Here is a 12,339-nt window from a genome sequence, read left to right as displayed (position 1 = left end):
AACATTTTGTCCTCATGAAAAGTTTCATCTTTGGGGCTGGGTGGTGACTCACCTGATTGAATGCACTCATTACAATGTTCAAGGACCCAGGTTCAAGACCTGTCCCTACCTGCAGTGAGGAAGCTTCACAGGTGGTGAGCAGCGTTGCAGTTATCTCTCCCTGTCTCCCACTTGCCTCTCAGTTTCTATTTCTATCCAATAAATAATTAAAGCTTCATCTTCTCCATTTTATTTATCAATATAAAAATAATCAAATATTTACAACAAATAAATACGCAAGGACACAATAAGTTACACTGTTGGGAGCCCTCCTCCTGGGGCTGGGAAAGGATATGCTTCAACCGCAGCATGTCCACCCCCTCCCCTCTCCCCGACACACCTTTCCCAGCCCTGTAAAGGAGGACAAGTATAAAATACCACTGAACCCCAGGACCAAATGGGAGGCCCCTGCCACCCTTCTCCCCCAAAACACACAGGAGGCTCTGTCCCCCTCCCCCTCCCCCCATCCCCAAAACATTCAAGCCCTAGGAGCAGGACTAGATGCATCCCAGAGCTCTGCACTCCCCCCAAAGGGACACACTCCCTCCCCAGCCCACCCCCATATGTACAACACTGCCCACCAGGGACAGATGGGGGTAGGAGAGGTGAAGTGATTGGCCCCTTCCCCTTCATAGCTCCAGTGACTCACCAGGAGGACCCCAAGCCAAGGGAAGACTTGACAGATACAGGAAGACTGTCTCTCTCACACACACAAACAGGAAGATTAACACACACACACACACACACACACACACACACACACACACACACACACACACACACACCTCCTTCTGCCTTGAAATTTTGGCTGCTGGGTTCCCAAGCATTTCACAGCCCCTCAAAGAGGAGAAAGTCGCCTTCTGTGAGGCTGGAGCCCTGGTGAGCCACACCAAGTGGCAGTGCCCGTGCTGAGCAGAGCAGGTCCTCATGGCTGGGCAGAACCGGTGCCCATGCCACGTCCCTGAGGTAGCTGGTGCGTGTGCAAAAACGAAGGGGCTGCACCTCTCACGCTCATACTGAAGACTCCTCGGGGTTGGAGTCTGGCAGTGGCTGCCGCTGCTGTAATTTGCGTCTCAGTTCATCAGCAACCTCGGGCAAAGGGTGCCCATGTCCTCCTCTGTCATCCCCTCCTAGTTGTAAACGCACATAACCGTTAGCATTTGAGTTCCGTCCACCCCCCAGGTGAAGTCGAGTCGGAGAAGGCAGTGGCTGGCCGGGAATGCCAGGAGGTGGAGAAGGGGGCCCTCCTCCAGGCTGGCACCGGGCGTGTCCAGGCACAATCTTGAGGGAGCCATCAGAGTAGTAGTAGCCAACAGGGTCCCAGAGTTTCTCATCGGTCTCTGGGCCAGGTCTGAAGGGGGGGCTGGTGGGCTCCTTGGGCAGCTCCAGAGGGTATACCAGGGTTCTTTCTGCCGCCTTCGCACCTTTCTCAAGCTCCTCCCGCAGTCGCCGGCGCAGTGACAAAACCAGCAGCAGCAGCACCAGGCACACAGCCCCCAAGGCCACCACAGCCAGCCACACCAATCCTAGGTTTTCCAGGGGAGCCCGGGCCTCCAGGGTCACTGATGGGCCGGCCACTACAGCCACCAAGTAGCCTTCAGCAGCCAGTCGTGCCCCCTGTTCCTCTGAAAAGCAGTGGTAGACTCCAGCATGGCGGGGCTGGGCAGACATCACAACCAGGGCCTGCAGCCGGGCGTCATAGAGGAAGGAGCCAGGCTGCTCCACGGGCAGGTCCCGGCCCCCAAAGGTCCAGTGGGCATGAGCCAGGTTGGATGAGAGGTGGCAAGGCAGCACCAGGTCTGTGCCTGCCACCACTGTGATGTTTTTGGGCGTGAGCCTGACTGCAGTGGCAGAAGAGAGAGCAAGGTCAGTGCAAACAACCCAGGGATAGGGAAGATGCAGAAATTCTCAGGACTGACCCACTGGGGTGGGTACCCACACCAAAGGAAGCTCACCTTTCTTACTGCCATGGAAGCTACAAATGCCTGAGGTATCTGAGACTGACACATGCTGGATCAGTTGGGATCTGGTGGGAGAAGCAAGGTCTCTAAGCACCCCAGCTCTAGCCACCTCCCCACCCACCAGCTCCTGGTACACCAGAGCTCCACTCACCCAGAATGGCCATGCACAGCCACACAGCGGCTGGTATTGACATTCCAGGCACAGTACGGGTCCCGGGCAAGGAGGCAATCTGCACAGGAGCGGTACTTGATGCAGTCAGACAGGGGCAGCTGGACCAGCTGAGAACGGGACCCAGCAAAGAGCAGCTTCTGCAAAAGAAGTGGCCTAAAAGTGTGAGTGGGATCACTGCAAGGGGAAGTGAGAAGTGCCTGAGCTTTGAAAAGGGAAATCTAAGGCCCAGTGAACACATGGAGTGCTTACTACAAGGCAGATGCAATCTTAAGCACCTTACAGGCATGCCCTTATTAGAAAAGGCAGACCCATGTGGCCAAGTATAATCTCTCTCTCATCCCCCCGCCCCCCTGCCACACACATATAGAACAGAGAGGGCAGGAAATACACTTCCCTCGCCTGTCAGTCTCACAATAGCATTGGCATGGTGTCCAATGTTTTCCTGTTTTTTTTTTTTTTTTTTTTGCCTCCAGGGTTATCACTGGGGCTCAGTGCCTGCACTATGAATCCACTGCTCCTGGAGGCCATTTTTCCCATTTCTGTTGTCCTTGTTGTAGTTGTTATTGTCATAGCTGTTGTTGGATAGGAGAGAAATCGAGAGAGATGGGGAAGACAGAGAGGAGAGAAAGATAGACACCTGCAGACCTGCTTCATCGCTTGTGAAGCAACCCCCTGCAGGTGGGGAGCTGGGGGCTCGAACGGGGATCCTTAATGTCAGTCCTTGTGCTTTGCGTCACATGTACTTAACCCGCTGCGCTACTGCCTAGCTCCCTGTTTTCCTGGCAACTGATACCAGTATGTGCCTGTCTCTCCCTCCCCGCCATAACTGCATGTTCCAGGGAACAATTAAGAGTTAGGATAGCCGGAAAAATCCGAGGCATGGGGAAGCTTGGGGCTGTGAGGGTACTGTGCAAGCCGTACTTCCAGGAAATGGTAAGGGAAACAGAGGGTCAGGACTGGTGGGGAAATGCCACATCATGAGGGCCTCATGCATCGAAAAGCAAGCTCAACTAGAGAGGCCCAACCTTGAGAGGCCTGAAAATAAAAGTGGGGAGCAGCTGCCAAAGTCTAATTTGGGGAAGGCAGAACTATAGGAAGCTAGTTAAACATAAAGACTTCAGAGCACAGATTTTTGTTGTTGTTGTTAGAGTGTGGATTTCCTGGGACTGTACCCAGCCAAGTGAGGTACAATGAGTACCTTCCTGGCCCCACTCTGGTCAACTGAGGTGGTGGCTTGGCTCCAATTACTACCTTGCTCTGGGATAGGACCAGGCTTTCCACAGGTTCTTGGTCAAACACCTGCAGCTCTTCAATCAGGTGGACCCAAGGCCCCAGACTCACAGCCTTGAGCAGCCAGCCATCTCCTGCAGAAGATTAGGGGAAGGGTTTAAGTTAAGAGCACGGGGGCCTGGCATTGTCACACCTCCCTGAGCACACGGGCCTGCACCCATACTCCAGTGGCCACACCCATACCCACGTGGTACCTGTGCCGATGAACAGCACTGTGTAGGTGGCGCCATCCAGTCCTGTAACCCTGTTAGCCACCAGGCGGGTGAAGTTGGTGTCCTTCTTCACAAGCAGGGGTCGGCCCCACCGAGGCCCCACTTGATCTTCCATCAGTGGGTGTTTCTTGATGAAGTTAAGGGTGTTGTCAGGCAGCTCCAGAGAACTGGTGTAGCCGTGGTGTCGGTGCCAGTCATTGATGCACTGGGGGTGGAGGGTGGGAGGGGGGAGACCTGTCAGTCTGATGGGAACGGTACTTGGGGGGAGGGCAGGAGCACATCCCTACCCCAAGGACTCACAGAGCCAGGCCGAGGGCTGGGGACTGGATCAGTGTAGCGGCCCCACTTCTGGACTTGCTCTCTATACTCTTTGTAGGGACCCTCAAACACCTTCTGGATCTCTTCCAACTGGTACTCGCAGACAGCTGACAGGTCCACATCACCCCTGTCACAATGATGGGAGGACCCAAAAGATTAAGCATGGGGTGGGGGAGACAGCATAATGGTTATTCGTGCCTGAAGTTCCTCAGTCCCAGATTCAATCCCCTGCACCACCATAAGCCAAAGCTGAGCAGTGCTCTGGTGCTTCTCTCTGTGTGTGTCTCTCTCGCATCTCTCTCAAAATTAAAATTAATAAATTTAATAAAATAAATAAATAAGAAGTCTGGTTTTTGTGGAGGTGGCGCAGTGGATAAGGCTTTGGGCTCTCAAGCATGAGGTCCCAAGTTCAATCCTCGACAGCACATGTACCAGAGTGATGCCTGGTTCTTTCTCTCCCCTATAATTTCTCGTGAATAAATAAATAAAATCTTAAAAAAAAACAAAAACATTAATCATGGGTACATGCAATATACTGGTTTTAAACTGCAACTGGGAACATGACACGGCCACCCCCCCAGGCAGCTCTGAAAAGGGGCAGATGCCCAGCATCTCCCATGTGACCCCTCTGCTATCCCCTGAAGGCCTGGGATAGGCTCTCATGCCCCAACCTGACCCTCCCCATCCCTGAAGATTCCTGGCCAACTCACCATCGAGCCCGAAAAACTCCAAAGAAGGTGGTGTTGTGCCAGGAGGCGTTCTGCAGGGTGAAGAGTGCCTGCAGCTGGTTGAAGTAGAGCTGCCAATCAGGTACAGAGCACACCAGCCGTGCCTTCAAGAACGTGGTCCACTTCCTCTGCAGGGTCCGGGCACCTCCCATGTCCCCCTGACAGACGGCAAGAGGACATTGTCGGCCAGCCCTAACCAGGTCAGAAGTGACCCCGGGGCTTGTCACTGGGGGGGGGGGGGTCATACCTTGCAGACTCGGGCTACTCGAGCCACCACCTGCTCTGCATAGCAGTCATACTCCACTGCCCGCTCACTGAAGAAGAAGTAGATCTTGTCATCGTCCCCTGTGAAGCTCCCCACACTCTCCGGGATGTAGGCAGAGGCTACAAAGTGAGGTTCTACGGGAAGGGAGCTAGATCAGCGCCAGGTCCTAGGGCCCTAATGGCTCCCCCAACAGGCACACTTCCCCACGCCCCATGCCAGCTTCTCAGGGCTCACCATTGAGCCAGAAGGCCAGGTACTCTGTCTTCATGGGGTGGTGGGGCCCCATGTTACGCAGGATAACAGGCTCTGTGCCCAGGAAGTTGTTGAGGGTGGCTGAGTACAGTTCGCCATCTGTGGGAGACAGAGGATCCAGCAGGTCACAAGTGAGGGCAAGCTACACCTACGCTGAAGTCTAGATGAAGATAAGTCCCAGGGGAGCCCTCCTTGCTCCCCAGTTTGCAGCAGGGGACTCACCCACAAGGAGGCCAGTGTGGCCCTTAGTTGGATCATAGGGACACTTCCCCTTTCCATCCTCGACTTTTCTGTGTTCCAGGGTGAAGGTGACTATGTCCTAAGGCATGGAAGACATGAGAATGAGCTGCAGAAGGGTGGGGGAGCTTGGAGAAAGGTCAGAGAGAGGGGCTGTACTCACGATATAGGTACATTTGGGCTGGAAGGCATAGGTCCCACACACATACAGGTGGGAGGTGTTATACGGCTGCAGGAAGCGAATGAAGTTGAAGCATTCCGTCTAGGGGTGGGGGAGAAAAGTATTCACTTAACGTAGGAGGATCTGGGATGTGAGAACACAAGGACAAAAACAGGATCAAACCCAGCTCTCCCAAGGGGCCCTGGGACCCACCTGGTTACTCTTCCCCTTCTGGACACACTCAGCCTTCTTCTCAACAGGCGCCTCCCAGTTTATCTGGGGACAGGGAGGGGGCTCATCAGCACTGTCACGTCAGCAGCAACATGGGGACACCAGTGATAACAACCTGATCCCACTCTCTGAGGGTTAATTTCAGTGGAAGAGAGACCCAAACTCCTGCAAGGCAGCAGAACCCAGTAAATGCTACAAGAAAGTGGCAGGTCACTCCGCCTAAGGTGAACTTGAGGATGGAGTGAAAAGGGGGGTCAGCCTGGGTGGAGGTCCGGTCTGATTAGGCCAGGTGAAGCCCTGGGGGGGGTGTCCTTCGTCTCACAGTATGTATGCCTCCCATTTCTCCACTTCTTACCATGCCTTGTAGCTCCAATGCCTCCACACTGAAAGCAAATAGGACCTCCCGGGCTCCCACATACAGAAGCCCTGTCTGCTCGGTCAGGGTGAGTGTCAGGAAGTCCTGGATGCCCGTTTGGGAGAAGCGCCGCACCACAGTGGCTAACTCTGCAGGGACAAGGCCGGAGTGAGCAGGACTGTAGATGATGACTATTCTGGGGTGCCAGTCCCCCACCCTCCATCAGCCTGCCTCTATCAATAATCTCTAGGGTCTAATTATCCCTGTTCCCAACATTAGAGCCAGTACCCTATAAGCAGATGCCAACGAAGCCTCCTGACTGATGATAAAGGGCATTTTCTGAATAGGCTTTTGCCTCTGACAGCTCCACCCGGGGCTTCCTTGGCCTCTTCCCCAGCCTGAGAGGAAGCAAATCTGGGCTGATAAGGAGGAAGGAAGGATATCTCAGCCACAGCTTCCGGCCAGAGGAAGCCATCAGATTGATGGCTCTCACTCTCAGGGGGAGCAGCACCTCTGGCTGCAGAGCTGGGCACTCCCCCCAACCCTCACCCCACCCAGCTTCTTCAGAGGCTGCTGCTTTCTTTATTCTGCTGACCCCTGGGCCCATCAGGGCCCGGTGAATAGAAGTTGTGAGCACTCTCTGCCTTGGGAAACCCTTCTGGCCAGAATCTAGGCTGCCAGAGGTGCACACTGATCACTAGGCTGAGCAAGGATGGAAGGAGGCAGTTGGGGCTCAGAAGCCAGCTAGGAAGGTAAGGGGCCTCTGGGGGCTGGAGGTCACAGGTAGCATGGAGTTTATGGACTAGGAAGCTTTGTTCTCATACACCACAGAGAACACTTAAACATTCAATGATAGAATTCCTACGTCAACCCCCCAAATAGCTAGCTATCTAGTCCCCCTGATCCAACCTTGGTCTTTGGAGCCAACCTTGGGCCCAGACACAGGCTGGCAAGGGAAAGCTTTATTAGCAACCCAAGTGAAGCCTGTGGGAGGTGAGCTCATCCCAGGTCCCCAGAGCACAGGATGATACAAACACTTGACATCACCTTCCTACAGGTGTGGTGGACCAGAAAAGGGCTGTCAAGTGTTGGGGCCCCATGTGAGCTTGTGCAGATACACACACACACACACACACACACACACACACACATCAGAGGGCATGTGTGTTAGGGCAGTAGAGGCCTCTATTAAAGTCGTTAAGGGGGTAGAGAGTTAGAGGACTTTTGTGGGGGAGGTCAGTGGGGGTGACATCCTTTGCCTGGTGCATAGCTTAGCTCAGACTTCTCTCAGTGCTAGTGGTAATTCAGAAGGAAGGCATGGTGAGAGTGACACAAAAGGGTCTCTCCACCTCCCCTGACAGGACAGCCATGTCCTCCAAGTCAGCAGGAGGCACATCCCAGGTCCTGACCTGGACTACCAGGTGTTGTGGGGTCCTGGGGCCACTCACTCTCATTTCTTAGAAAGCTTGTCTAAATAAATAAATGTCACACATACCAGTGAGCAGACTAAAGTTGGCGGATTCTATGGGACAATTCTTTAGCATGCCTTTAACCCATAGCCCTCCTACCCCCTGCCCTCAACACATATGGGGTCTTTTGTGACTTCAGGCACTCACCCCCAGAAGATACCGTCTTCCGAGGCACCAGGTTCCACCACACCTCAGCCCCAATGCCCAGGCCCCACAGCCCCACAGCCAGCAGCCAGACAGCCCAATGTTGGGCCATGGCACACAATTCGGCTGTGAGCTCCAGGCCAGCTGCCCTGCTGGGGGAAAAAAAAAAAAGGGTCAGTCACTGCCAGAGAAAGCAGACCGGAAGAGGGTTGGTCCACACGAACCCATTCCAGGTCTCCCCTGAAGCCGCCCAGATTGCTCCAAATGCCCCTGTCCCTGGAGCAGAGACCTCATCCTTCCCACCCCTGGCCTTAACCTGCCTCAGCCTCCAGAACCGAAAGGTTTCCCCAAGGAAAAGAGGAGAAACTGGGTCAGCTAAGGAGATGGAAATGCCAAGAAACCCCCCAGTCCTTCAGGTCCTCTTTCTCAACAGGAAGTAAAGAAATTAAAAGTGGACACCCCCCCCCAACAACACAAACACCACACTTGACAGATTCGAGGATTTCCTTAAAATGAGCTTCAATAATAACTCCCCAACGGGGGCTTCCACGAGTTCCAAGATCTAAGTCTGGGATACAAACCCCATAACGGGGGACTTGCAGTAAGCAGGGCTATGGGAAAAGGAGCACCCCACCCACACTTGGTGCAGCTGGCATGCAGGGGTTGGGCCCCCAACCTACCCCTACCCCCAGCGCAGACAATAGCCTAGCAGAGCCCAAAATCCAGTTTCATATCAGCAGGGTTGAAATGGGGCCGGGAATTACAGGGGCCCAGCTTCCCGAGGCCCCTTTGTTGCCCAAGAAGGGAGGCAGGAAGTGGGTGGGATGGGCGTGGACATGACCAGGGCCTCATCCTGTTCCTAGCTCAGCCTCCTAGGAGACACTAGCCTCAGGCTGAGGGGCGGTGGGACAACAGAGCCAGCTCCGGTCTCAGCAGAGAGCTCCCAGAGACGCACACTGGCGCGGGGGAGGGCTAGAGAATACCCGGTAGAGAGGGGTTCCTTTTGGGCCGAGGGGGGGCGCCAGCTGCACTCCCCAAGGGTCTGACGTGCCTTCCCAGCTCAGGCATTGTGCCCAGGGGAACCCTGGTGTGGACAGACCATCTGGAGTGATTTCCACTGTTCCAGACCTCTTACACTAGGAAGACACAGAAAGCGGGGTTCTATGCACCCCAAACAAAAAAGGTCCCTACTGGGACCTGGTCCCTGACCACCCCACCTCCCACTTTCCCCTCCCCCAGCTCGGGGGATTTGAATGCAAACAAAGCGGCGGAGCTGGGAGCGTGGCTGAGACCGGGTCGCGGACGCCCCCTGTCGGTCAAAACTGAGCGCGGGAAGGGCGCGGGGGGGGGGGGTGGTGGTGGCTGGGAGCTAGTTTCACCCACACACATCATCCCTCCAACACCCTCTCAGCCCGTAACTCGCGTCCGGGGTTCCACCCCGCAGCGCACTAAAAACATCTGCAGCTCAGCCGTGCCCCGACCCCCATCTCCTCCCAGGGAGGGGAAAAAGGGAAGCTCTGGAAAGGGGAGGAGGAAGAGTAAAGGGGTGCAGGGTCTAGGCGGTGCGCCCCCCGCCCCACCTTGTGCACCGAGTGGTCGGCAGCTAACGACGTCCCCGCCGCTGCAGGGCGAGCGCTCCGGTCTCTGACTGGGCGAGCCGGCTGGGACCCCAGACTGGCTTGCAGTGCAGCCGCCTCCCCAGCCGAGCGAACAGGCGGGCGGGGGGCCGCGGCGGGGAAATCCGATCCCACAACATCGGCCTCCTTCTAAGCCCGCCCCAAACTTTCCGTCGGGGGTGGGGAGCCAGGGGCAGCTCGAGAGCCTGGCGAAGATTCCGGTCACGGACGGGACAGCATGGGGGGGACCCCCACGCAGCTTCGCCCCACTCCTCCAGACCGGCCGTCCTTTCTTAACCCAGTCACTGAGGACACTGGGCACCCCGCTCCCGAGCCCCCCCCCCCCGCGAGGCAGCCCCCAAGGGGGCGACGGCAGCATCTCGGGGACACAGGTCCCCGCCGCCGCCCCTCCCAGCGACCCCAGACCCCCGTCTCTAGCGCGTGCGATGGCCCCTGCCCGAGTCGGGGGACAAAGCAGTGGCTCCGGGAGTCCCGGGGCTCCAGCCCGGCCTCGCTCACCTCTCCTTCGCAGCTGGAGTCCCTGGGCGCCGCCCTCGCGTTCACCGATCGCCTTGCGCCCGACCTGCGCTCCTCCGTCCGCCCCCGCGGCCCCTCTGCCGCCGCCCCTCGGCCCCGGCTCCCTCTGAGCCCCAGGGATCTAGGTCCCCGCGCCACCGCGGCGGGCGCCGGCTTTCTCCACCGCTGTCGCCGCTCTCCACCCCCTCCTCCTGACGTCAAGCCTGGGGGGAGGTCGAGCTGAAGCCGGGGGCGGAACGCGAAGACCCGCCCAGGAGGGGCTGCGACCCGCTGGTCCAGCCCGCTCGCGGCCCCGGGGCTCGGATCCACGCCCCTCCCGGTACCCCGCAGTTGCGCGCCTGCAAGTCGCTTTCTGCGCCACCGCGCAGGGAGGTGGCGGGGGAGGGATTCGGGGAGGGAGGAGGGACTCCGGGCATCGCCGTGGGGGAATCCGACTCACCCGGTCTTCCCGAAGTGTCCCCAGAAGGTTGGACTCTTGGACTAGTGCTGAGGGGCTCCCCACAATGCGGTGAACCGGAAGGGACGCGGGCAAGCTTACTGGGGCTAGTGTCAGAGGGCGGGGCGCAGGGAAAACCTAGGCTTTTCTTCTGGACTGACCTTTGTGGTCGAAACCTGAAGTGGTCGTTGGCCTTTTGGCCACAGATCTATTTTGGTTCTTGGTCCCAACGTCCGCCCACCGACCCCCTGCTCTCAGACTGCTTGAGCAGTCAGGAAGACCCCCCTCCCCCAGCCTCCAGAGACAGCCTACCCTTATTTCTCCTGCGCCAGACAAGAGACTCTCAGCCTCTTATCCAGCTCTCAGGTAAACAGAGCCTACCCCCAGGAAAAGACTCCTTTTGGTGCCACTGGAAGGCTGAATAATAAGTGACATTAAGTCCTGCTGTTCAGATGAAAGGGGCTGTGCAAAGCCACTCTGGAGAACTTCTCCTAGAATTAACTTACAGGCCTGGCTTCCTAGATGGTGCTGGGGTGTCCTTGCCAGCTGCCCATTGGTGTTAGAGGGGGCAAGAAGAACCCCAGGGAGGCCACCCCATTGGTACCCAGACACAGATGCCACCTCCTGGACAGAGGCAGAGACTAGAGGTAAAGAAACTGGAGCCCCTAAGGTTCTGGTGGTAACTATAAACCCCATGAATCCCTGGAGCAGGGGAGGAAGACTTTAGGGCCCTGTCAGCAGATCTGGCTTATAAATCAGTCCCGACAGGAGCTTTTGTTCTGGGTTAAAACTTGGCATCTGAAAAGTGGAGACCAGAAAGTAGTGGAGATAATTGGGAAAAGCAGCCAGGCTTGGATTCAGTAACAATTGGGTCTTTGCTGGCATTCATAAAGACCTCTTCTCCCGCAGTGGCCAAAGTCACATTTCCCAGCTCCCTAACACCAGAAGAAAAGCTGTGGCCTTAGAGATTCTGGAGATAAGGTGCAGTTAACAATTATCATGGTGTTGGCAGAGAAGATTCTGCTTTAGCTGACAGGAGGGAGATGTGTGTGTGTGTCACTCTCCCCCTCTGAAATAGACCCTGTGTGGGTTTAAGTGGAGGCAAACTGATAACGCAGATAGCCACACTTTATTCCACGTCTCTGCTTGCCTCTGAGTAGTTTCACACTGCATCCTCATGACACTCTTCAAAAAAGCAGGTATTGTTTCTTCTATCTTACATATAAAATGCGTCTCAGAAATGCTAGACAACTAACTCAAAGTCACATAGATCACCAGCAAAGTAACAAGGTCAGTTTTGTTTTGTTTTGTCTTTCCCCAGGACTCACTGATCTGGGTCGTGCAACTTTTTCATGTAGAGGGCAGGGGTAGGTAGCATAATGGTTATGCAAACAGACTCTGATTTCTGAGGCTCTGTAGCATAATGGTTATGCAAGGAGACTCTTATTTCTGAGGCTCCGAAGTCCCAGGTTCAATCCCCTGCACCACCATCAGCCAGAGCTGATCAATGCTCTGGTAAAGAAAAAGAGAAGAGGTGGGGAGAGAGAGCGGGCCAGGTAGTGGCACGCTAGGTTAAGCACACATAGTACAAAGTGGAAGGACCCAAACAAGGACTCAAGCCCCTGGCTTTATAAACAGTTCTGCAGTTCTGCAGGTGTCTATCTTCCCCCTCTCGATTTCTTTTTCTTTTTTTTTTTTTTAATGTTTTGTTTATTTATTTATGAGAAACATAGGAGAGAGAAAGAGCCAGACATCACTCTGGTAGATGTGCTGCCCAGGATTGAACTCAGGACCTCATGCTTGAGAGTCTGATACTTTTATGTACTGTGCCACCTCTGGGACCACAAATGGATATCTTTGTTTGATTTTTATTTTCCCCAGAGCACTGCTCAGCTCTGCCTTATGATGGTGCAGGCG

General features: G+C 55.5%; 1 protein-coding gene across 7 annotated transcripts; it reads right to left on the bottom strand.

Annotated features, from left to right (window-relative positions):
- Positions 1-213: 213 nt before the first annotated feature.
- SEMA4C (semaphorin 4C) lies at positions 214-10,445 on the bottom strand. 7 transcript variants are annotated; one of them, XM_060187512.1, is made up of 15 exons: positions 10,426-10,445; positions 7,837-7,985; positions 6,221-6,369; positions 5,848-5,910; positions 5,638-5,736; positions 5,460-5,556; positions 5,220-5,336; positions 4,968-5,119; positions 4,703-4,878; positions 3,975-4,119; positions 3,657-3,879; positions 3,424-3,536; positions 2,152-2,309; positions 1,995-2,065; positions 214-1,880 (listed from the first exon to the last, which is right to left on the bottom strand). In XM_060187512.1, the coding sequence occupies exons 2-15, from the start codon at positions 7,943-7,945 to the stop codon at positions 1,051-1,053; spliced, it is 2,502 nt and encodes an 833-aa protein (XP_060043495.1). In that variant the 5' UTR covers positions 7,946-7,985; positions 10,426-10,445; the 3' UTR covers positions 214-1,050. The 7 variants fall into 7 exon arrangements, with proteins under 7 accessions (XP_060043495.1, XP_016049181.1, XP_007535783.1 ...); XM_016193695.2 differs by lacking the exon at positions 10,426-10,445 and adding an exon at positions 9,969-10,316; XM_007535721.3 differs by lacking the exon at positions 10,426-10,445 and adding an exon at positions 9,969-10,316 and having other exon boundaries at positions 7,837-7,982.
- Positions 10,446-12,339: the final 1,894 nt, after the last annotated feature.

This window comes from Erinaceus europaeus, chromosome 3 (assembly GCF_950295315.1).
Source record: "Erinaceus europaeus chromosome 3, mEriEur2.1, whole genome shotgun sequence".
Classification (NCBI taxonomy): domain Eukaryota; kingdom Metazoa; phylum Chordata; class Mammalia; order Eulipotyphla; family Erinaceidae; genus Erinaceus; species Erinaceus europaeus.
The sequence above is the reverse complement of the archived record's forward strand: the minus strand, read 5'-3'. Positions and strand labels throughout refer to the sequence as shown.